The 24,670-nt window shown below is 30.3% G+C and overlaps 2 protein-coding genes and 1 long non-coding RNA gene across 7 annotated transcripts; 2 read left to right on the top strand and 1 right to left on the bottom strand.

Moving 5' to 3' along the window:
* The first annotated feature begins 591 nt into the window (after positions 1 to 591).
* On the top strand, positions 592 to 6,141 carry LOC101512019 (RNA polymerase II C-terminal domain phosphatase-like 4). 4 transcript variants are annotated; one of them, XM_004507670.4, is made up of 9 exons: positions 592 to 749; positions 1,056 to 1,206; positions 2,440 to 2,519; positions 3,080 to 3,204; positions 3,648 to 3,828; positions 4,358 to 4,647; positions 4,966 to 5,151; positions 5,242 to 5,280; positions 5,415 to 6,141. In XM_004507670.4, the coding sequence occupies exons 2-9, from the start codon at positions 1,064 to 1,066 to the stop codon at positions 5,706 to 5,708; spliced, it is 1,338 nt and encodes a 445-aa protein (XP_004507727.1). In that variant the 5' UTR covers positions 592 to 749; positions 1,056 to 1,063; the 3' UTR covers positions 5,709 to 6,141. The 4 variants fall into 4 exon arrangements, with proteins under 4 accessions (XP_004507727.1, XP_073220138.1, XP_073220139.1 ...); XM_073364037.1 differs by having other exon boundaries at positions 606 to 749; positions 1,000 to 1,206; XM_073364038.1 differs by having other exon boundaries at positions 607 to 749; positions 1,000 to 1,206; positions 2,443 to 2,519.
* A 6,657-nt stretch (positions 6,142 to 12,798) lies between these two features.
* On the top strand, positions 12,799 to 14,365 carry LOC101511702 (CBL-interacting serine/threonine-protein kinase 6). Its single transcript, NM_001309656.1, is given in 1 exon segment — positions 12,799 to 14,365. A coding segment is annotated over 1 exon segment (1,333 nt). The 5' UTR covers positions 12,799 to 12,955; the 3' UTR covers positions 14,289 to 14,365.
* Positions 14,366 to 15,675: 1,310 nt separating this feature from the next.
* Positions 15,676 to 24,174, bottom strand: LOC101511477 (uncharacterized). 2 transcript variants are annotated; one of them, XR_012161276.1, is made up of 3 exons: positions 22,665 to 24,126; positions 22,148 to 22,243; positions 15,676 to 16,591 (listed from the first exon to the last, which is right to left on the bottom strand). It is a non-coding gene; the product is annotated as an uncharacterized lncRNA (long non-coding RNA). The 2 variants fall into 2 exon arrangements; XR_012161275.1 differs by having other exon boundaries at positions 22,148 to 24,174.
* Positions 24,175 to 24,670: the final 496 nt, after the last annotated feature.

The raw sequence follows: 24,670 nt of genomic DNA, 5'->3' as shown, positions 1-24,670 counted from the left end.
GATGAAATATATTTTTAAATACAATAATCATTTGTATTTCATATAAATAACGTACTATGTTGAATAATAAAAATAAAAATTCATTATTAAGTTACTTACTCATCTTTACATTTACTAATTTATAAGTTATATATATCATGCCCATTATTTTAAAAATTCTTATTTCATTTGATCTAATTATTTGATTTTTTAATAATTATTGTTTTTATTTGTTTAAAATTAAAAGCAGTGTTTTAATATAAATAGCGTACTATGTTGAATAATAAAAATAAAAATTCATTATTAAGTTACTTACTCATCTTTACATTTACTAATTTATTTAAGTTATACATGTCATGCCCATTATTTTAAAAATTCTTATTTCATTTGGTCTAATTATTTGATTTTTTAATAATTATTATTTTTATTTGTTTAAAATTAAAAACAGTGTTTTATAATAAGTTTTGTTGGAAAGAAAAAAAATTCTTTTAGAAAATTTAAAAATAAAACATCATAGTGCTAGAGTCATGTATTTGATCGGTAACATTGAAAAGTAATTTTTAAGGTGAATATTTATTCAAGAGCCGAATTATACCAAAAACTATTCTTTTTTTTTTACACAATACAAATATATGAAACGAAAAAAAAATTACCATTTCTGCGTTTTAAACCCATATCCCACCGTTTCAGTCGATAGTGACTCCCTCTTTCCGCGCCTGAACTGCCGCATCGTCGTCCGCACCTCCCTCGCCGCCGTGTCCAAACCGCCGGTACATCTCTTCATTCCTTCAAGTCTACCACTTCAAGCTGCGTCTCCCTTTTCGGTGTTGTGTGGTTTCTACCATTTTAAGCCGTTAGGATTGATTGATTTCAATTTTTCTTGAATCATGGTTTCTAAGTATATATAGGAATGTTTAATTTGTCTAGGGCACAAAAAATCTCAAGGTCTTTTTTTTTTTTGAAATGGGTTTGTAGTTGTTATCGCTTGTTTTTATTTTCCAATTTTTGTGGTTTGTGCAGTAGTTTCTTCATTTCTGGATGTTGCTTCTTCCTGATTTGGTTTTGCTTGATGGCAGTGATACAGATGAGTGTTGTGACAGATTCTCCTGTACATTCTTCTGGCAGTGATGATTTCATTGCATATCTCGATGAAGCACTAGATGCAAGCTCACCCAACTCATCGCCGGACGAAGAAGCCGGAAGCCAAGATGAGTTTGAGGATGTCAGGTGCTCTCCCGTTTCATATTACATGGGTCATGTAGTATTAGTTAAGATGTTGCCAGTTGTGATTTTACTAAGTTATTGAAATTTGTTAGGTGTGACATATTCATATATCAGGTTTCAGATTTGTTAGTGGATTGGAGATTGTTTATATACAGAGTAAGTAGTGTGATGCTTATACACATGGATTTATGTAAAAAAATTGTTTATGATAGAGTGCAAACGGTATTAATATTAGATTGATCAATGTAGCTGACCCTATTCAATACCAGAAAAGTTGATTGTTGATGTGGAGTGTTGTGTTTTGGATAGAGATATGATGTACGATATATCATTATCGTGTTGTTTGATCCGTGTAGGGGATCTCACTTAGTGCGACAAAATCTGTTTGTTGTTGTAGGGTTTGTGGTGGTTCCGAATCTTATTATAGTTTAGTATGCTCACTAGCTACTTTCAACTTGTTTTAAAGTGATTTCTTTTCTTTCTCATTAATCATTATCAAGAATTGACAGTTTTTTATGTTATAGAATTAGGGTTGATTCTTGTTTCCAAAAAATCATGAAAGATCGCAGTGCAAGGTTTTAACTTTCCATTACATTTAGGGAATTGCTTTACTACAGATAAGCTATTTACATCATGAAAGATCCTCAGTGTTGTGCGGGACTAAATTTTGGGGGTAAAGAGCCGCTAACAAAATAAGTTCATTGTGGTAGAGGTAAGAATGTTACATTGGATGAATGACCAATGAAGATAGGACCAGGAATAATATTATTGAAGAGAAAGTTGCGCTTACTTCCATTGAATAAAAGACAGTAGAGTCTCATATCTAAAGTGGTTTTGGGATATGTTAAGAAAACCTGTAGAAGCATCAATAAGAGACATTTTTGTAGAGAAGAGTGCAATAGTTTAATGTCAAAAGGAGACTAAAGAAAAAAATAGGCCAAACAACTGAAAGGCATCCAGACTCAAAAGACCTATTTTTTAGACATGGTCCATGATATAACATTTTTGTATTGGTTGATCCATGTAGCTGACTCCAACCTATTGCGAAAATGCTTTAATTATTGTTGTTTTTATTGAATTATGAACCAATTAGCATAAAGCTATGGGAGAGATGGGTTATATGGTTCCAGTTTTTTGTGTCTAAGAGACAATTATGCATTCTTTGATTTTTTTTCCTCTTGTTTCTTGTTTTTGATCAAATTTTACTGTGCTTACACTTTAATTTACGGATTAAAGCAGAACTAAAAGACGTAAGTTTGAAAGCACTGAAGAAACTGAAGGGTCTACTTCAGAAGTAATCATGGAACAAAAATCAGGTAATTTTGATCGTTCTAGTTGTTTCTTTCATTATCTTTGCCATCCCACCACCTGTACGTAAATTTTAAATTTTTTATTCATAAACAGCTTTTAGAGCAAGTAAACCAAACTAATTTTTAAGAATGAATTTGATAATGTCTGTTCTGTTAGTTTAATTGTATATAATGCTCTCTTGAACTATTTCACTGGTACAGCCTAAGATTGTTAGACGGGCATTATTAATGCAGTTGCCAATTTTCTTTCCCCGAACCATTTTCCCCCCCTTAACGAAGAAACCATATTGATTGTTTATTCACTGATGTTATCAGCTCTTATAGAGTAATGAACTAATGATACATACACTGATACACAACTAGATACACAACTAGATACACAACTAAATGTTGTACCCTTTGGACTACCTATTTTATGGGCCACTGGATTGCAACCAGACTTTATTTAAATTTATTTGTTAGGGCTTAGGTTCTGTACAACTTTCACATCTTTGCGATAATATGATTGCAAATCTCATATCTTCATCATTTTGCTTTGAAAGTTTGTAACACCCTCTCTCTTTCAGTTGATGTAAAGTCATCCGTGATGGTAGATGTATGTACACATCCGGGCTCATTTGGAGACATGTGTATACGTTGTGGGCAAAAGTTGGATGGCGAATCAGGTGTGACATTTGGGTACATACACAAGGTATACATTGTTTCTGATTATTGTTTTCTGGAATTAATAATTTAGATTTGGATAGTTGTTGCTGCCACATGTTGCTTTTTTTCGAATGACTGTTAGATCGGTTGAGTGGTTGTTATCAATTATGACCAACAAGGGTAGTGGCAAGCCTATAGTACCAACCATTTCAGATACATGTCGATCTATTGTGCTAGGGTCCTAACATATAAGTATACAGCTGAATGGCTTCTATGCACTGCCCGGGTTTGACGATGTGAGGATTCTCTGGGTTTTATACGCATCATAATATATCCTCTATTCTTTTATATGTAAATTGTATGTTTATTCTCATGATTTGGTTAACATGATTTGGCTAGTAGTGGTAGCATGTACGTACAATCCAGTTAATCTACGTAGTTAGCCTAGCAGTAGGTTATTAAATATAATGGGAAATTTTGTATTTACAGGGACTGAGACTTCATGATGAGGAAATTTCTAGACTGCGCGATACAGACATGAAGAAATTTTTATTTCATAAAAAGCTTTACTTGGTTCTTGACCTTGATCATACACTGCTAAATACCACTCTCCTTGCTCATTTGAGCTCGGAAGAGTTGCATTTACTTAACGAGACAGATTCTCTTGAAGGTATATGCCAACCAATGTGCTTTTTCTTTTGTTAATTGACATCATTATTTTATATTTGAGTTTTTCTTAATGCATTTTATCATCTCCGTCATACCAATTCATCTATCTTGTTAAGACCCATATTCAGCATAAATGCTAGACATGTTCTATTTCTGCTGTGTTGTCATTTGAATTTAGGTTGGAAGATTTGCAACTTTTTTAATTACAATGGAAGTTTTTTTTTTTTTTTTGGTAATTGCCCGTATAGGTTATTATTTTGAAAGAAAATTGTTGGGGACTTTGAGGTGGTCATGGCCACCCAATGTCCGATAGAACCTCTGCTGCATAAGTCCTAAATAGAGTGATGTTGTCCTAAAAATGGTATCACATATTTTGATGATAATTTTTTAAATAGATTGGCATGCTAACTCAAATTCATCATGTGTGTATTTTATGATAACTGTTTCTTGATTCTACCTTCGACGTTTTGTGTTTTTAACAACTCCGTACATATGCTGCCTTCCTTGACTTGTATATTATGAAACAATAGATGTCGCCAAAGGCAGCCTTTTCAAATTGGAGCATATGCATATGATGACCAAGTTAAGGCCCTTTGTCCGTACATTTCTTAAAGAAGCAAGTGAAATGTTTGAGATGTACATATACACCATGGGTGATAGACCTTATGCATTGGAGATGGCCAAGCTGCTTGATCCTAAAAAAGAATACTTCAATGCTAAGGTGATTTCTCGAGATGATGGGACTCAAAAGCATCAAAAGGGTCTTGATATTGTGTTGGGACAAGAAAGTGCTGTCTTAATTCTTGATGATACAGAAAATGTGAGTGCACTGCTGGCTTCTGACTTGTTTTGCCGAATTACTTAATTTGAAATGTATGTTTGATGAAAGTTATTTTATGTGGAAGACAATTTCATAATATTTTCTTTTACCTCGTGTGTATGAACTATGAAACACAATTGTATAATATGAATCAAAGTAATCTATAACTGTACAATATCATTGATATGTGATGTGGGAGATATGACATCAGAAGAAAGGGATCAATTTTTCTTGCATTTGCATATGGTTAATCTATGAACTAAAATAATCTCCTTTTAATGAGATGTAATAATGAAATGTTGCTACAAAATGTTGTAGGCATGGATGAAGCATAAAAATAATCTGATACTCATGGAAAGATACCATTTTTTCGCTTCTAGTTGTCGGCAGTTTGGCTTCAATTGCAGATCTCTTGCTGAAACGAAAAGTGATGAAAATGAAACAGATGGCGCACTTGCAAGGATTCTCAAAGTGCTCAAGCAAGTCCACTGCACATTCTTTGATGTATGTCAATACTTATTATCTCATGTCCCAATACATAGTTGGTTATTTCAGATATGTTGCTAAAGTTGTGTGGTATGCAACCTTTTGTAGAAACTTCAAGGGGATCTGGCCGATCGAGATGTGAGGCAGGTAGTTAGTTATTTTATTGATATTTGTCTGCCTTCTAGTTCTACCATTTTTTAATGGAAATGTTTAGTTAATTTGTCATCCTAGTTTTTGAGATTCTGATAATGTTGTTCCTGCAATCTATTCATTATTTCCAGGTTTTGTCATCACTTCGAAGTGAAGTCTTAAGTGGATGTGTGGTCGTTTTCAGCCGTATTAATCATGGTGCATTACCAACTCTCAGGAGGATTGTGGAGCAGATGGGAGCAACTTGTTTGACAGAACTTGACCCCACTGTTACACATGTCGTTGCTACTGATGCTGGAACTGAGAAGTCCCGGTGGGCAGTCAAAGAAAATAAGTTTTTGGTTCATCCCCGGTGGATAGAGGCTGCAAATTACTTTTGGCAAAAGCAACCGGAGGAGAACTTCGTCGTAAAAAAGACGCACTAATCACTTGTAGTATTATAACATTACTCTATCCATCAGAGATGAATCAAAAACTTATTTTCTCTTTCACTGCCTACTGTGACTTCTTTTGTTGGTAGAAGCAACCTGAGCAGAACTTTTTGCTTTTTTTCATTGCTCCTCCTGTTTTTTCTTTCCTTTCATTTGATCCAACACAAGCTTAGATCTTTATGACAATTTTCTAGTTTATGAAGCAAAGGAACTTGGAAGGTTACAATGCTATTGCAAACATAACATGTATAGTATTTCTTGGTTCCCATTTTGTTGGATTCACATGTATATTGTACCTCAAAATGCAAATGGTGGTTGGGAAAATCAACTGACATAAGCTTGCAACAAAGTGTTGCAAACTTGCACATGGATTTTGGAAGGATTAACAGCACATTTGGTCTATGTGATGAGCGAAATTTGGTTTTAATTGCTGCATTTGTTTTTTGGTACTGGAATTTTAGATTCTTTTAATTTTTAGTATTTTTACATTATCCCTATCAAAAATATGTGATGTGGCAATTAGAGATACATTTACTATGAACAATCAACAATACGTGACCAACAATTTATACTTTATCCTGTTTTATTTTATTTTGAGGAGGGGCAAGAGCACCCAAAAGCTAGGAAAATTGATTGTACTAGGATTGGAGGACACATATTCGTCATTTAAGATAACCTTGAGACAATGGTAACAGTTGAAACCAAGCACAAAACATGACAAATTGAGGAGCAACCTTTCTAGGCAATACGTAATAGATATATATTTTTCCCTTAGAAAGGTGTAAAACGTGCATCAAAGAGATAAGCTCAACTCAAGTAGGGATAAACTTCTCCCTCCAATAACAAAAGAGGGACAGTGCGGTGTTCCTAGACACATATACGTCACATGTTATTTTTTGACCTTGTAAAAATATATTATAGGTCTATAAATAGAGAGATACACGACTCTCTTTAGCGGAATAACTTTTATTCAATCCTTTATATAAAAAATAAAAGTCCTACTCTTATTACTTTCTAACGGTGAAATAGTCCTTTAAACTTTCACATTTATAATATCAATATTTTAATTTTTATTGTAATTTTAACTATTTTATCCTTTAATTAATATAAAAAACATCACTTCTAAATTATTATTTTTTATTGATAATAAATAGAACATATAAATAATTAATAAAGATAATTAAATAAATATATTTTTTATTTATTATTATTTTTTAATATGTGCTAGAACAGTCAAATGAAAGAATTATTTTAAGAATGAAGGAATCTTAATATATTTTTGCATGTTTTTTTTTTTCCTATCTATATCTTGTCATATTCAATTTAACAACCATCAATATGCATTGCCTCTTTCATCGAAGACACGTAGTTAATACTTGAAAATTTTCGTTTAGCTAATTGAGGAATAAAAGCCTATATGATCACTAAGTTACCTAATTGAATGGCTGAATGTATCTGACAATGAAATCTGAAACCCCACACGCATCAATTCTTATCCTCTTAAACTGGGAATGTGATGTCTCTTTTATTACCATCAATTGTAATTAAGAAAAACAATAATAAGTTTTGAATCTTTTATAAATGAATCAAAATCAAATTTTCTTTCTATATGCACACACAAAGGCCACGAATTATATAATAATTATTAAGTATGTGAGAAAAAACTTAAGTGATAAAGAATGAGACATCTGGCAAAAAGTGACCACGTATTGAATATCTTATTATCCATCATTCATGGTGAATCTTGCAAAATTCATTTTGAATAAATGGACATATGAAGTTGTTACGAACCTCACATAAATTATTAAGGATTTGCCTCTCCGCCATAATGAATAGTTTATTTATTTTTAATGAGAAATATATATTTATTAAAAGAGGGAGTCTTTAGTAAAAAAAAATATTTGTATATGTAAAGTTTGTTCTTGTTTTTAATGAGAGGTGAATGAGTTTTAAGAGTAAAAAATCTATTAAAAAAATCAAAATAACAAAAATTTAAATCAGTAAATTGAATTTAAATTATTATTTTTAGATAATTTTATCATAACACATGTGACATACTATCTGCAAAGTTTGGTGGTGTAATATTTTTTATTGAAATAAAAAATGAAGTTTGTAATTTTATAAAGCTAAAACATATTCTCTAACAAATGCATATATATAGTTCTTACCAATTGATTCATAAAATATACTAATTATTTTTAAAATTTTATTTTTATTCTAATAAATTTGTGTTTAATTTTAGTAGTTTATTTTCTCTTTTATTTTATTTATTTGCTAAATCAAATAAATATTTACATATATTTCATGAATTTTTAATCTTAAAGAACTTGAATTTTGAATATTTTCTATTAAAATAATATAATTTTATAATTTAATAATATATTTTAGTTCAAACATAAATAATAAATACAAATATACTTAAATACCCAAAAATACAAGTACATGAATTAAAATTGATATTCACACACAGATACAAATCCATATACAGATATTTTATCAACTTGTGAGTATTAAACGGGTGCCATAGACCATAGTATACTATCCAAACAAAATATTTACAAATACAGTATCATCTTATTGGTTGCAATGATTATCCGATCATTTCAATATGCAATTTGTGGCTCACAAAATATTTAACATTGCCCAACTACATCATAGATATCTACACAACCAACAATTTGTATTTCTCTTTTGTTAAAGAAAATGGTTTTCTATATAAATTTAAAATTGTTTGCGGTATAATTTTATAAATATTTAAAATTCTATAAAAATTAAAAATTATTTAATTTTATAAACATAAAAAACTAATTATTAGTGTTTTTTTTACAACGATTTTGTTTTAAAAATAAAATGGATATTATTTTAAATAACATTTAGATGTCTATTTTTAGAATAAAAACGTCCATTTCATTTCTAAAAGAAAACTATGATTAAAAAAATGGTAAGCGAAATAAGAGAATGAATTATGAAAAAATAATTCCGTTATTGCTATTAAAAACACTTAAATTCTTTGTCTGCTAGTACTCTTTCAATTTAATTAATTAAGCACCGATATTTTTCTGAACAAACATTAATGATGTCATATTCATATTATTATAACCCCAATTAGTGTGAGAATAAACAATAACCTATTTATTTGTTTTTGGTATACCTTTCAATTTGAGAAGAGCAATGGTGAGATAGTGACTTCCCAAGAAGGCAAATGCATGTGGATGTGAGAATATCAAATGTCTTTAAATTGAAAGGATGCCCACAGAAAAACAAAAGGATACTCAAATAATTTTTATATGAACATGAATATGACTTATACATATATATGAACAAGACAAGCTTCACATGTTGGCATATCCATCCATCACTGCCCATACCCAATTTGCAACTTCACATCTCCATTATATGCCAAATGTATTCACTATATTCCAAATAAATATAGTTATTAGTTACTAGCTATATTAAATTATTAATTATTGTTGGATCAAATGCAATTAATCTATATTCAATTACACACATCTTGACTCCTCTGTAATGATTGAACTAAACATATTTAAATTTTTATTTTTTTTAAATATTTAATTGTCGTACATGTAATTATAGTAAAAATCAAATATATTTAATTATTTTATATAATAACAATAAATTTCAATTAAAATAAAAAAATAAATTTTAAAATATAAACAGATCAATTTTAATACAATAGTAAGGACGCAATGAGTAATTGCAATAATAGGATTGTGACCGTGCAGAAGCAGACACATTATTGACCAGCTAGGTAGCATATCTCTAAAGATCAAGAAACAGTGCTTTTATAGTAGAAATGATTGAAACAAGTTAAACTTCATAATTTTCTTGTACAACAAACCGTTGGCATTGTCAGTTTTTTTGGCTTATGCTATAATTAGCTGATGCAGAGGTCTGTAAAGATACATATACATAGATAAAATGTAGATTTTTGAAACTTCAACTATACCCTAGCAGGAATTTTTAAATTGAAAAAATGTAAATCATGTTCTTGATTGTTGAAAGAAAGTGGAAAAGTGTTTCACTAAAGAAAACTGAACTTGGATACAATAGAAAGTAAACTAAAATCTCCTTTTGATATTGATTTAGTAGAGCTTTAGATTTGGTAAAGATGATTTGAGATGATCTTCATTTATCAAAAGAAACGGAGGATTTAATTACTATATATAGTGTTGTTTCTAAGGAAGAAGGTAAATACTTAATAGGGTCATATATTCTAAAATATGTATCCTTATACCAACAAAATTATATTAATTGAACCTTCATTTTTTTTTAAAGTAGATATGATCTTTACAACCTTCTGAATACATCTCTCATATAATAAAAATTGTGATAAAAATTGTGATAGACATTTAATATATTGGAGTACGAACTTAAACTTGCAATACTTTTTTTTATTATATTTTGTGTGTCTTTTGTAATAGATAATTTGGAAAGAAAAAAAAAAACTATATCTATTTGTGAAAGATATTTATAATTTGCATTAAATTAAACTACATTAATAGTTTACAAAAAATGACATTCATATTTTTTTTTCTTATAAATTATCTCTATTAAAAATAATCATATTTAAATTGCATTAAATATTAAATATAGATATTTTTCTTTATCGGAATTTAAACATTGATACATGGCATTGTGAAAATTTAAGTAGTAAAGAAAGGGAAGGAAAAGAAGTGAGAAGAAGCGAAAACTAGTAAAAAATGGAATGATTAATTCATTGTTCAATATTCAATTTTAACATACTTAAGTGCCTTTACAAAGTTTTTTAGAGTGGACTTTGAAACAAATTGGTTGGACTTGAGCGCAAAATGATGTATATGCCATATGATAAACATCACACGACAATCCACGAATCATGTTGACGATCTCGCAACGATCAATAGACTTAAAGAACATCTTTTAAGGAGTTCCCTTTACATAAGGATGATTGAGTAGAGGACTATAGTATCTATCTTCATACTTGTAGTTTAAAAAAAAAATACATACTTATGTCCATATGTCCTTCCGATTATTAACTTTAATATCGTATCATTCTCTTTAGATACTTTAGTGTTCGTACTTTTAGATATTACATGTACTTTAAGTAAAATAGATTGATAAACAATCGTTATTATTGTAATTAATTTTTTTTAAATATCTTAAATACAAATTATAAAATATTACAAATCAAAATATTTTATAACTCAAACCATGCAAAACATATCAAATGATATCACAATATTACCATAAACATCAAAACATCTAAAATAATACTTTATAAAGTTTTTATTTTACTTTAAATTAATAATAGAAAAAACTAAAAATTAAGTATTTAATAATAAAATATTAAAACAAATAATAATATATTAATTACTAAAAATAGAAAATTCATATAAATAAACATGTTTTACTGAAAGACAAATATTACATTTGCTTTATTATTCAGGTTCATACTCGTTCAATTTTACGATGTAATTCTATAAATAATTTTTCGTCTTATATCAATATTTATTATACGAATTTTTATTCTATCTATTTGTGAACTTTTTTATGAATATTTATTGAATCAGATTTAATTATTATCGTCACTACAAATACACTTCATATCATCGAAAACGTCGCCCCCTTAATGGTGTTACTAAAGTTATTTATTTGGATCTCAAAGGAGGAATCCTTTATCATTTACCACATTGATTGCTTAATTGATGAATTTAATTGGGGCGGTATGTTTTTGCATAAGAATCACAAATAATTGTCGATATACTGGGGATGGACCCACCAACAGCATTGCATCTGTAGCAAAGCCAGTGTGACAGTGCCACGAGCTATTCCTGTGTAGCAACGCATATGTCATGTCCCACTCGACCCTCGTCCCGCAAACAAGATAACATTATTACAATCAACCACACATATATATACTCTTGTCTTCTTCTGCTACCACCACGCCCATTCATTCATTATTCCTTTTCTCGTACACTTTCGTTTTCCTTTCGTAAAGTATTTATGTGATTAATATTTTATGTCAACAAAATTTAAAACACTCTTTTACTTTTTTAGTCAACATTTGGTTTTTTATTATTATATCTTCTTTTTATAAACTAATTTATTTTTTTTAAAATGATATATATATATATATATATATAAACCTCAACATTCTTTTATTCTATTTAATTCATCTTTATTGTATAATGTTTTATACATGTCTGTCTTTATAAAAAAAGTTATGCCTCATCGATAAATCGAAATGACAAAATATTCACAATCAATTCTAACTATTTTAAAATTTATAATAATAATTAATTGTGATATATTTATAATATTATTTTTAAAATTAAATAATATAATGTTAATATAAATTAGTTTTACAGTTTATATACTCCAATAAAATTAAAGGACGTGGTTATTTTATTAAAGAATGTGATTATTTTTTTATAAAAATTAAATAAATTTATATGACATAACAAAAAAATTATGATTGAATGAAGACATAAAACTAATAATTATGAAGCTTTTTTTTATATTAACGACAATTAAAATTTATAAATATTTTACCTTATTATCAATTGATTACTTCTCATTTAAGAAATGCCAATACCTTATTATCATTTTATTTTTAAGGGATTATGATTTTATTATTACTTCTGATTTAAGAAATAATAAAGAAACAAATATATAAATGGAAAAGAAAGAAAGAAAAAAGCATCGTTGATTTTAGCATGGAGAAGTGATCAAACGGTTGAGGCGGCGAGTAGGAAAAGACAAAAGGCATGATGACTCTGAATAGTGTATACACGTGTCCATGACCACCTAACCTGTCTCCACAACCGTCCGATCAAATAAAACAACGAAAGCGAACGTTGAAAGTTCTATAAAGGCAAACTTAATCCCAATAACATGAATCGTTACACACCAAAGATCATAATAATTGAATCGAATTTATTTTTTACAAATAAAAGAAACAATTTTGTCATTCATCTTGTTTATTTTATTTTCTCTGTGGCTGTCTACAGAGAAGGAATGCAGAGAGATGATAGGACCTTGTTATTGGTTCACTCTAACTGAATTTTTCTGCTTCTCAAAACGCATAATCGGCGGCAGAAATTGTCACCGAAAACACGTCGAAGACGGTTGATCTCAATCTCATCATTTCTATTTCCCAAAATACCCCTTACATCTTTCTTCATCTACTCTACTACTATTACTTTAGTTTGTAAATATTAGCCAAGCCATTAAGCCAAGCCATGAGTGAAAAAGAAAAGGATTCAAATTCTAATTCAAATTCTCATTCGGGTCTTCTAGATGGAAAATACGAGCTGGGTCGAGTTCTGGGTCACGGAACATTCGCGAAGGTTTATCACGCTAAAAATTTAAACACAGGAAAAAGCGTTGCGATGAAAGTGGTTGGAAAAGAGAAAGTAATAAAAGTTGGAATGATGGAACAAATCAAAAGAGAAATATCCGTTATGAAAATGGTGAAACACCCAAACATCGTTCAACTTCATGAAGTCATGGCTTCAAAATCAAAGATCTATATAGCCATGGAACTCGTTCGTGGCGGCGAGCTTTTCAACAAAGTAGTTAAAGGCCGTCTTAAAGAAGATCTCGCTAGGGTTTATTTTCAGCAGTTAATCTCAGCCGTTGATTTCTGTCACAGTCGTGGTGTTTACCACCGCGATCTTAAACCGGAAAATCTTCTCCTCGACGAAGAAGGTAATCTCAAAGTCTCTGATTTTGGACTCTGTACTTTCTCTGAACATTTGAGACAAGATGGACTCTTGCATACTACTTGTGGTACTCCGGCGTATGTTTCCCCGGAGGTTATAGCCAAAAAAGGCTACGACGGTGCTAAAGCTGATATTTGGTCTTGTGGTGTTATTCTTTATGTTCTTCTCGCTGGTTTTTTACCTTTTCAAGATGATAATTTGGTTGCTATGTATAAGAAGATTTATAGAGGTGATTTCAAATGTCCACCTTGGTTTTCTTTGGAAGCTAGAAGGCTTATTACAAAGCTTCTAGATCCCAATCCGAATACAAGAATCACTATATCCAAGATTATGGAATCTTCTTGGTTTAAGAAACCGGTTCCCAAGAACATGGCAATTAGGAGGAAGGAGAAGGAGGAGGAGGAAGAGAAGGGGTTTCATTTGGAGTGTGAAAATGATAAATTTAAGCAACAACCTACCACGATGAATGCTTTTCATATTATATCTTTATCGGAAGGTTTTGATTTGTCTCCATTGTTTGAGGAGAAGAAGAGGGAGGAGAGGGAGGAGATGAGGTTTGCTACGGCGGGGACTCCGAGCAGAGTGATATCCAAATTGGAACAAGTTGCCAAAGCTGTCAAGTTTGATGTCAAGAGTAGTGATATGAAGGTCAGGCTGCAAGGACAGGAAAGAGGTAGGAAAGGGAAATTGGCTATTGCCGCGGATATTTACGCCGTGACGCCGTCGTTTTTGGTGGTCGAGGTCAAGAAAGATAAAGGTGATACTTTGGAGTATAATCAGTTCTGTAGTAAAGAGCTTCGTCCTGCTTTGAAAGATATTTTCTGGACTTCTACTGAGCCACCAGCTGCTTGAAATTCACCTCCTTCACTAATTGTTGTTTAGAAGGAGGAGCTTCATGTTATTATTAAGACATGAGTTTGAGATTTGTACTGTTGTTTTTAATTATCAAAATTTGAGTAATTTGTTATCTTTGTTCTTTTTTTGTGTTTTTCTTGATTAGATTGGTGATTGTTGCCGAGAGAACTGGATTTTAGAAAAACAACATGAAGAATCCTTGTTGATGATTCAGTATCTCAGGGTGATAATTTGTGTAATTGGACCCTTTTTCAAATTTCATTGCTTCCTTGGTTTTGTTTATTTTTATTCCTTCAATCCTAAATAATTCATATTTGAATAACAAATTGTTTCAAAATAATTACACACATAACTTTTAATTCAATATTAGGTGTTTCTTTATATGTTATGTTAGATCTATGAGTAATTATTATGGATTCTTAATCAAAAATAATTATATTTTATTTTTGATAATTCTTAAAGATTATCTTTTATTTTGTATTTATAATAATAATAATAATAAATATATCAATAGTAATTATAAAAAATAAAATATATTAGTAGTACTTAATAAGAGTAATTAAGTGAAAATATTATTATCGCTTTGCATCAATTGTTAAGAGTTGCTTGATTTACACTACCATCTCACATTCCCTGCCCGTGAAGAATTGACTCAACTTGCTGAAGATCAATAACAGTGTTGAGACACTGCATTAAAGAGCACATGGATGGATGGGGCCAAACATACTCTGAACGAGTGTGTCATATTATCTTCACGTGTTTTTGTAACATTGATTTTTTTTTAAAAGAAGTTGTGTGGCCTAAATGTTTTTGATAACTTTTTTTATTGAAAATTTTATCGTTCATTTTAAATAATTGTAAATAAAAATATATAAGTAATATATAATTTTATAAAGAAATTCTGCGAAAGTTGAAACTCCCATTTTTATGATTTTTTTTTAATAAAAATATGTATAATTATACATTATTGGTCAAGAAGAAAACAAAAAAAAAAAGAAAAACATATATTGTGCATGTGGGGTGACCGAATCATTTGTTAGTTCAGCTTTTTCTTGGTAGTGTTAGTTCAACTTTTAATATTGTATTTATGTGTCTGGTGAAGGATGAGAAAGAGGGACCAGTACACATGGTGCATTCTCTCTTTGATTTCAGTAACCATACTGATTTATATGGAGTTTGTACAATTAACCTATCCTCTTATACATGTAAATTAACTAACTTGTAACTGATCCAAATTTCAAATATTAGATGTGAAAGTTTTTTTTTAAATAATAATAATAATAACACATTTTAAATAATATGAGACAATATAGTTTTTTTAATGAACTATTACTACACGAGCGTGTTCCATAACTTAGTGCAATTTTGATTGGACGGTGAAATTGTTATAATAAAAAAGAACTACCGTAATATTGACAAATTCACTGCCAATTTAAACATAGTTGTCAGACTGTGGTCAAAACAATGTATATCACACACTATATATACACTACACCAACTTGTGCTTTTTCTTCACAAGCTCATTCTTTATTACAGTTTACATGACCAATTCACCGGAGAATCTCCCTTTAATTATTTGATGCATGCGCCATGTGACTGACTAAGCAGGGAGCCACCACACCACTCATTCAGAAATTCCACAAAAACTTAGTAGGTGGCTTGGTGCGACGTATGAACAATCATTTACATCATATTGAATTGAATTGATTGAGACCACAACACAACCTCTTTTTATTATCATTATCATCATCATAATAATGACCTTGGAAATCTTGCTAGTCACCAACTTGATACTTGTACTATCATACCATCGTCATGTAAAGGATACAGGCCAAAACCACACACTATTACCACGGATTCGGATTCTCCACCGATACATCAGGACGCTGTAACAGATCAGGACCGCCTGATTTAAATTCAACTACTGAGATCGTTTTTACTTAATTTTATTGATGTGTAATTTGAATTGTCCAATTTCAAATCAATGGTTGAGATTGTCTAGTAAGTTTATACTTAATTTTACTAATGTGTAATTTGAATAATCTAATTTCAAATCAATGGTTGAGATTGTCTACTACAGCAAACTGCGTGATGCTGCTAATGCAGGCAATCCTGGTCCAACTTTGAAATGGATCATTGCAATAGTCATAGTCAGTTGAAGTAGAAGCATTTAAATGTGAATCTTCTATGCTCCCAATGTACTCGTCCATTATAAGATTCTTCTGCATATTGTCAAATTTCTTTATTTTGATGGCATACTTGTCTGTGAATATTCCAACAATTCTCCTGATCCAAAATCTATGAAGCAATAAAAATTGTGTATGAAAATGCAAACATGTGAATTCAAATTCTATTACCAAAGCAATAATAATTTCAAGAATCTGAACATTATGATCATCAACAAACAATATTAACAATAGTAGTATAGCAGTACTATCCAAACAACTATACCGCAAAATATACTTATCAGCCACCTAGAATTCAAAACTCATTTAATGGTAAATTAATTCAACGAAAAATGAAACAAGAAATTAAATCTATTGTATATGAAAAATGTAACCAAGATATGAAGCAGTCTAAGGGGAATAGAATTTAAGAAAATAGTAATGCATTTGATGAGGTTATAGTAGTTGAAAAGGGAAAACAAGGAATCCTAAATTCCTAGGAAGACAATAAATCCAATTTTTTTCAATTTAATGTGAAACAGGTCTTATAATTGATGTTACACTACAGTATCATTGGCTTCTTCATCTCACCATCATAATCACAGAATGGATAGAAAGGAGAAACCAAGGTATAAAATTCAGTTTCTTCCTCTCTTGAGTAAAAAAGGCATAAAGAATACTCCCCGTATCTAGCAATGGATAGAGACAAGTAACCTTTCATCCTATGATATTGTATCTAATTTGTAAAAATCATGGAATTCCAAGTTCCTAAATTAGTTTTCTACTTTTGTATTACTTTGAACCCTAGACAACTACAACTACATCATATCAATATAGTGGAAATTAGTCATATACATCATAATGAAATTACTAAATTAGTTCAACTATAAGCAACCACAAAAGTGTATATACAATATTCAAGTACATATGTAATCACAAGCCACCATATTGTTCAGCCTTTTCAATGAGGAATAATTGCTCATTTTTGCTGCATAAGAATCAAAATCAATTAACTTAATCTAAAATAAGGTAAAAGCTTGTATTCTTGTTCAATTCCTAGTCAAATCCAGTTGACATTTAAAGCTAGCAATTTTTCTCTATCTAGGAGCAAACTGGTTTAGTTTGTATCACTCAGATACAGGTGCACACTATATGCTTTAGTAACAACTTAGATGCATAAGGAGTTGTTTAAAAAAAAAGCATATTTCAACAAGTTTAGCATGGAACCTTATATTCTTTTAGAGCTAGAGATATAAAACCCATTAGTAAGTCTACATCTAATATTTGAATCTCCTAGGATGAATGCTTCCCTCAAATATCTAAAACATCATAGTCAGCTATGTGGTATTGAGACAAACCCTTGATATCCTATTTCTCTTAGCAAAACTAAATTTCAAAACAAGACAATGGTCATATGAACTTGTCTACAACCTAAGTCCAAGACCATAAGGCTATAGAGAGTGTAATATAAATATATATTATGATTAAAAGTTGTAAGATAATAACCTAAACTTCTAGGAGAGGCTAGCTCGTTGAATTTAATCTCGTTCTTTTTGTGCGTGTATACTTTAGCTCATGAGTAAGAAATTCTAACAAGTTAAGCCCGGAGGGAGTGCCAATTTTAACAACATATTCTCTAACACACTCTTTTGAATACACTTTATTATTTATTACTAGATGAAATTCATGAGTCCTATTAAATCATGAGTCATACTGAATATATTTGGTGGGGCTCTCGTATAGAAGAGAGTATATTAGAAATTGTGTTGACAACATTTCTCTTTAAACCTAAGAATCGATAAAGGCCAACCGACAAAATTTACTTAATAAAATCATGAAAGAAATAATGGTTATGACATTGAATGGAAAATATACAGATTCTAACACAGCTAGACTCAAGTAAATAGAGTTTATAGCTATAACTAGTTATTAAAGACAAATGCAATTGCTAGAGGGTAAGGCTTCTTCGCTCCAAAATTCAAATTATGTGCAAGAGTATCAAGTTTTGGTAATGGAAACTGCTACTTACCAGAGATAATTTTCCAAAAGTTGGCATGCATACTTATTGACTATTCCATTTATATATCTAGCAACCAAGTTTAAGAAGTAGTCCCTAGCTACCACTATGTTTGATTCAATAACCACCTTTGAATCTAGCCAAATTGTGGTTAAATTTTTAGTTATATACAAACCTATTTTTTTATAATTATAATACATTTTGACCCTGGAAGTAAGATACCCCCACATAGAGCATTCCTAGTTACCTGCATATATATAGCCCTCACCACTGCTTTTCATATAATAACCTCGGTAGATTATAATTGTCTCCTCACGTTATGTTACAGTGAATACAGGCATACCTACTGTTATTTTGCAGACAGCATAGCATGGTTACCAAAACCAATTGCTATCACAGCCTGGTAACTTAATGCACCAATTTTTTCAAATCCTATGTTATTTTGTCAGTGTTTACTTTTTATGTGTTAGTGCTTGCACTTCATACCTTCTATGATTAAAGTTCAGACAGATGAGATGTTTCCTTAAGTGATGTAGAAATGCAGATATGTGTATCACAACCAGAGGTCTAAATCTAATACCTCTAAACCTAATAATATGTATGCCTCATAAAATAATTACATGAGCCACAACAGAATACAAATACAACTGTTCCGGTCCTTCCGGATCAAGCTTAATAAGAGGCGGAACCAGACTTTTTGGTCTGTAAGGCCCAAGTTTTAATCAGTAAAATTTTAATAAAATATCTTTTTTTTTTTTGAGAAAAAAATACTATCAACATACACACACACACACACGCACATATATATATATTACATGTTAAAAGAAAGAGAGATTGAATCAAGAGAGAGGAGCTATACTTTTAAGCAATTATTAATCATTAATATATTTGTTTAAAAATGAAAATAACAATGCTAAATGCCTACATAATAATACTAATATGTAGTAATATATGTATGTACTGTCCATGCGTAAATCATTATGTTGAAATGAATAAATCATCCCTTAATGAAATGCCTAAATCTTTTGAAAGCTTTGACTGAATTCAATATATAATTATAATGTGGACTTCAAAAAATAATATTACAAGTGGTTTTCTCTTCTGTGTCTGTATCCCAAAACTCCCAACACAAAAAACAATAGCCTACATGTTCTATATTTTCAATGTCTATAAAAAAAAGTCTACTAAAAAATTACGGTAAGGGCCCGAGCCCTTGGAGAGCAATACGTGTGTCCCCTCTGGAGCTTAATAATAAAGAATACTAATACAAAAAGAGATAAGAACCAAAATCCAATTAAGAATAAGATATGATTTATGAATAGTTACATTACATGAACTAATCCTGTACTAAAAGCCCTAATTAAATTTGTAATATACTAATATAACAATTGTATAGTAAAAGTCCAATCACTTTGTGTTACAATCACTAAGAGTGGTATGTTGGGTGTGTGAAGAAAAAGATTGGGAATTAAGCCTCAATATCCTTGCCGGATACGTGGCATGGCCATGCACCTCTTCAAGATGTCTTCATGAGGCTTTTTGTGATATAAAGCAAGGGGGATGACCTAGGAGGTTTGGCTAGGGAAGATTTGTAGTGGAGGATGAGTTTCTTTATTTGGGAAGAATCATTGAGGGATGAGTTTCTTCGGCCATTGGATTTTGATTATTTTTTCTCCTTTGGAGGACACATGGTGTTGGGAAGATTAGAATGGAGATATATATGTTTTTTGTTAGTTCAACTTATGATCATTTTCCAGCAAAATTTCTTCTCCCATTGACTTTTCCTATGAATGAGCTGTTGTGTTGGGGAGTCAATGGAAGAGTTATGCGCAATCTAACGTAATATATTTATTTTTTTGGCAATTGTTGTTGAATAGGCTTCCTACTCGACTTAATCTATTTTGGAGGAGGGTTGTTAGGGATGTGAATGCCACATTATGTGATTTGTGCTCGGCTCTCACCAAATCAAAGTTCCATTTGTTTGGTATATGACTTGTCTTTGTGCAATTTGATATGTGGTGTGCAGATGGTTGGGGTGTTCCAAGTGGTATGTTTCATTCTTTAGGCTACCGAGGTAGAAGGAGGAGGGATCTAAAATTATTTGACATTATGTGCTCTAGGCAATCTACGAGTCGAAGCAATATGATTGTACATTTGCTAATTTTGTACCAAATGTCTCATCTTAGTAGAACACATTAAGGGATCATCTTGAAAGTAGTTTCTCGCCAGGGCTAAGGGTGGTTATTGTTTGTACTATGAATGATGTTTTGCTTCCCTAAAATGTATTTTATGGGAGTAGTTTCTTTTTTATTGATGTGGTTGCTTGCTTTGCAAGGTTTCCTTTCTCGTCATCTTTGTTTAATGAGTTTAATTTTCATGCACAGGCAGTGTTAAATTTTTTTACATAGTCGGAAAATCATAATTAATCACGTAGATGACTTTATTAGTAGTTATGATAAAAGTCAAACTTTATTAATGATCTACTGGTTGTGAATTGCTTGACAATGTAAAAGCTTTTTACACTGACGGTGTATATAAGTTAAATTCTTATTTGATTCCTATTGTATTTGGGATGGAGTAACAGATACACCCTATATGTTCTATCTTATTTGCCTTATGAACCATGATCACTTTATAAAAAATAATGTGTTGACTTTTCAAAAAATGGATCAATAACAAAGTACTCTCTATCTCATTATAAGTTTCGTACAATCGTGTTTAGAAAATTTCTCTATATCTAATTATTTGTCACTCTAGAATGCCAAGACAACATTTATTAATTTTTTCCAATAATATCCTCATTTAATTAAATAGTTCATCTAACTATTCTACTGCTACTTTCAATCACTCTAACTAATATGGATATTTTAGTCTTCACACATTATTTTACTCTACAAATCAACATAACTAATCATTTAAGTAGGAAGTGCGCATGACTTAAAGAATATGTTCCAATGAATGTATTGCTAGCAATTCTCTTATATTCATTGGAGGAACACTTTGCTACCAATATAGTAAGGAGTAGTCTACTCATTTATGTTCTAATACATAAAACTTTTTAATTGTGCCAACAATATTATCATGAGAAATGGGTATGGTTTCAGCCTCTAATAACATAAATTGAACTACATTTTCAATCCAACAATGTCCATGTCATAGATCTTTGTTTGACAAAACAAATACGTATTAAATCAATGTCATAGAGATTCAACCAAGTTTTACCTTGGCTATCTATTGCCTAACACAACTCTCTCCTTTTATCCGGGCTTGGAAAACACTTCATCCATTAAATCATACGCAAACATAAATTAAATTCCCCCTAGCCAGTTTATCTTGGTTAGAGATGTTTTTATTTCATGCATGATAAACAATATAAATCATTATATAGAGTGATTCAAAGTTCAAAAACTAGAAGTCCTTAGTGTTAGAGAGAGTATTTAACTAGTATATATTGAAGGCAAAAAAAGTGACCAAGATATAATTGAATTTCAAGATGGCATAATCATAATTCATAGGACATCATCCTAGTATGATATAATTGCAGCAAAATTCATCCATGAAGAGGTTAATTTCTGAACCATACTCATGTCACTCAATGAACACAGTTTCTCCTCTCTCCCTTGATTAAGCTACAACTCACACCATGCATATAGAAGAAAACAAAAGGTGTACCTGATGATTATATATAGTGATTCAGCCTCCAAGTTCTTCTATTAATTTGCAGTTCCGAGCAACCAACTTCTGAGACAAACATTTTCCTCAGCTTTTCTGTTTAAATAAACGCATAAATTATGAACCCAAATAGCGAGGATGTGAAAAATAATGCAATTTGTAAATTAAAATTAAAGATTATGAGAAGATGATGATTTAGAAAAACAGTTAACCTAATTAATTAAGCTGAATCAAAATTAATGCATATAGGTAGTAGGAGGTACTAGCTACAACTAGAAAGGAAAATTAAAGAACAAAAACATTACCATATTTAGCAAGCAGAAGAAATATATGCATTATTATTTGATTGATTAAGAGGCTTCAAATAAAATGAATTCTTACTTTACCGATTTTGTCTCCTCAAGGATTAATAAGAAGGAATCACAAATTGAGGGAAAGCAAAGATGATCGATAAATTAGGGTTTTGTTTCAGATAAATAAATAATTCCGTTAGAGAAGAAACAGTAACAAGGCGTACCTTTCTTTTGAGGAACTCCATTTGGGTTTCAGGTTCAACACCATCAAATGAAATTTTAAAACACACAAGTACCATCAAAAGCCACGCTTTTTATTACATTAGTACCTCCATAACTAAATATAAATATATTATTATCATCAAAATAAAATTATAATGTATAAATATTTATATTTACTGCATTTTATTTTAATACCACTTATAAATATATCATTACACTATTACACATACAATATGATCAAAACCATTTATTAATTGAGTTCAAGTAATTAATAATTTTTAAAGATAAATTATTTCAAAAATTCGTATTTGAATTTTGACTTAAATAATTACTATAACCGAATTTTAAATTATTAGAATTTTGTTCTCCAAGAAATGCGAAAATAAAAATAAAAATTAATACATATACTAATATATTAATTACTAAGAATATTTTACTTTATTCATATTAATTTTGAAAGTTGTTATATAAACTATAACTTATGGTGAAAGGATAATGCTCCAACTGAAGTGAAGATAGATATCATGAAGCTTGCTAACATTTAGCTCCCAAAATGAGAAAGAAATGACACTAAGTATGATGAATTGAGTTAAAATAAATTGCAGTAACTATATAAAGGGGTTCATTATGAAGAAGAAATAGAAACGTAAATAAAGATAAGGAAGTTGGTGGAAGTTGAAAGAAGAAGATAATGTTCCAATCCATGAGAAAAGAGTTAAACAGTGAGCTGCAACATAATAATGAAAGAGAGACAATAAAAGAAATAAGAAGATGACAGAAAGAGAAGTGAGCACGCACCCAGAATTGTATGCCATGATACAATAACAAACAGTATGTGCTCACTCTCTTCTGTCAATATCTCTATTCTCTTCTACTGTCTCTGTCTCTGTCTCTGTCTCCTCTTTTTTTCTCAATTCTAATGTGTGAGTCAGATCTGCAAACTCACATCCTCCTATTTTTGGTACAAACCACTGCTGTCCTACACTGCACTTACCTACATATATATATATATATACTTATATTAACTTCATCTATATATAACTATCACTCAAATTACCTTCTTTTTTTATCTGTTACATATCAATTAGGGTTCTTTATGTCTCTTTCCCCTTCTTCAAAGCAAGGTAGAACCCAATACAAAACAAAATTCATCATACTGAATATAGAATACATCTTAAAAAATCTTAACTAAGTAATTATAACATTTATACCAAGCAAAGACCTTTGGAATATTTTTTTCTTCTTTTTCCTTCAATTTGGGGGAAGAAAACTTATTGAGTTTGTATGCACCTCTAAAGGTAGAGTGAGCTCGATCTGGGTTTGAGTATTTTATGAGTCTGAAGGTGATGGTGAACATGTGGTGTTTGTTTCCGTTAGTGAAAATTAAAGAGTGCTACTTTTCAACCACTTTTGTGAGGTTACTATATTTCGGAACTAAGAAAGACAAGGCAATTAAACAGGACAACACAAACAACCGTGCACTTATATTTATATTGTTGTTTCAATATTTCAAATAATAATAACTTATAATATAAATATATATATATATATATCATGCGTCCAATCTAAACACCTGCAGTAATAATATTACGGTGGAAGAAAGGACAAAGAAAAAAACTCATAAAAAGAAGAAGGACAAAAAAAATAAAAAGGTGTCGAGTAAGTATTGGCTCAGATGGAAGATAGGAGAGAATATTGACATTTCTAAAAAAATAAAACTTTTGAATTACAGTACTATTGCTTTTATTTTTTTATTTTTTGACAGCATTAGTTACAGTACTACTGATTTGTACCATTGCCAAGAGAATATTTACACCACTTCATTCGATTGACCATATTGTTGTTTGACTATATTTCAGAAATATTTTCAGATTGAAATTAGACTTTGGTAAAAAAAAACGTTAATTTTTTTTTAGAAAAAAATATATGCGTAACAACGTAATTTAGAAATGTGGACGTTATATATATATATATATATATATATATATATATATATATATATATTTTG

This window comes from Cicer arietinum, chromosome 7 (genome assembly GCF_000331145.2).
Source record: "Cicer arietinum cultivar CDC Frontier isolate Library 1 chromosome 7, Cicar.CDCFrontier_v2.0, whole genome shotgun sequence".
In the NCBI taxonomy this organism is placed as follows: domain Eukaryota; kingdom Viridiplantae; phylum Streptophyta; class Magnoliopsida; order Fabales; family Fabaceae; genus Cicer; species Cicer arietinum.
This window is presented reverse-complemented; position numbering and strand designations above follow the sequence as displayed.

Bases quoted from the DNA above. Each gene is read 5' to 3' on its own strand.
- LOC101512019 (XM_073364037.1), top strand. From the start codon at position 1,049: ATGGCAGTGATACAGATGAGTGTTGTGACAGATTCTCCTGTACATTCT. The intron at 3,829-4,357 runs GTATATGCCAAC...ATGAAACAATAG, and splicing joins CGAGACAGATTCTCTTGAAG to ATGTCGCCAAAGGCAGCCTT. The intron at 5,152-5,241 runs GTATGTCAATAC...AACCTTTTGTAG, and splicing joins TCCACTGCACATTCTTTGAT to AAACTTCAAGGGGATCTGGC.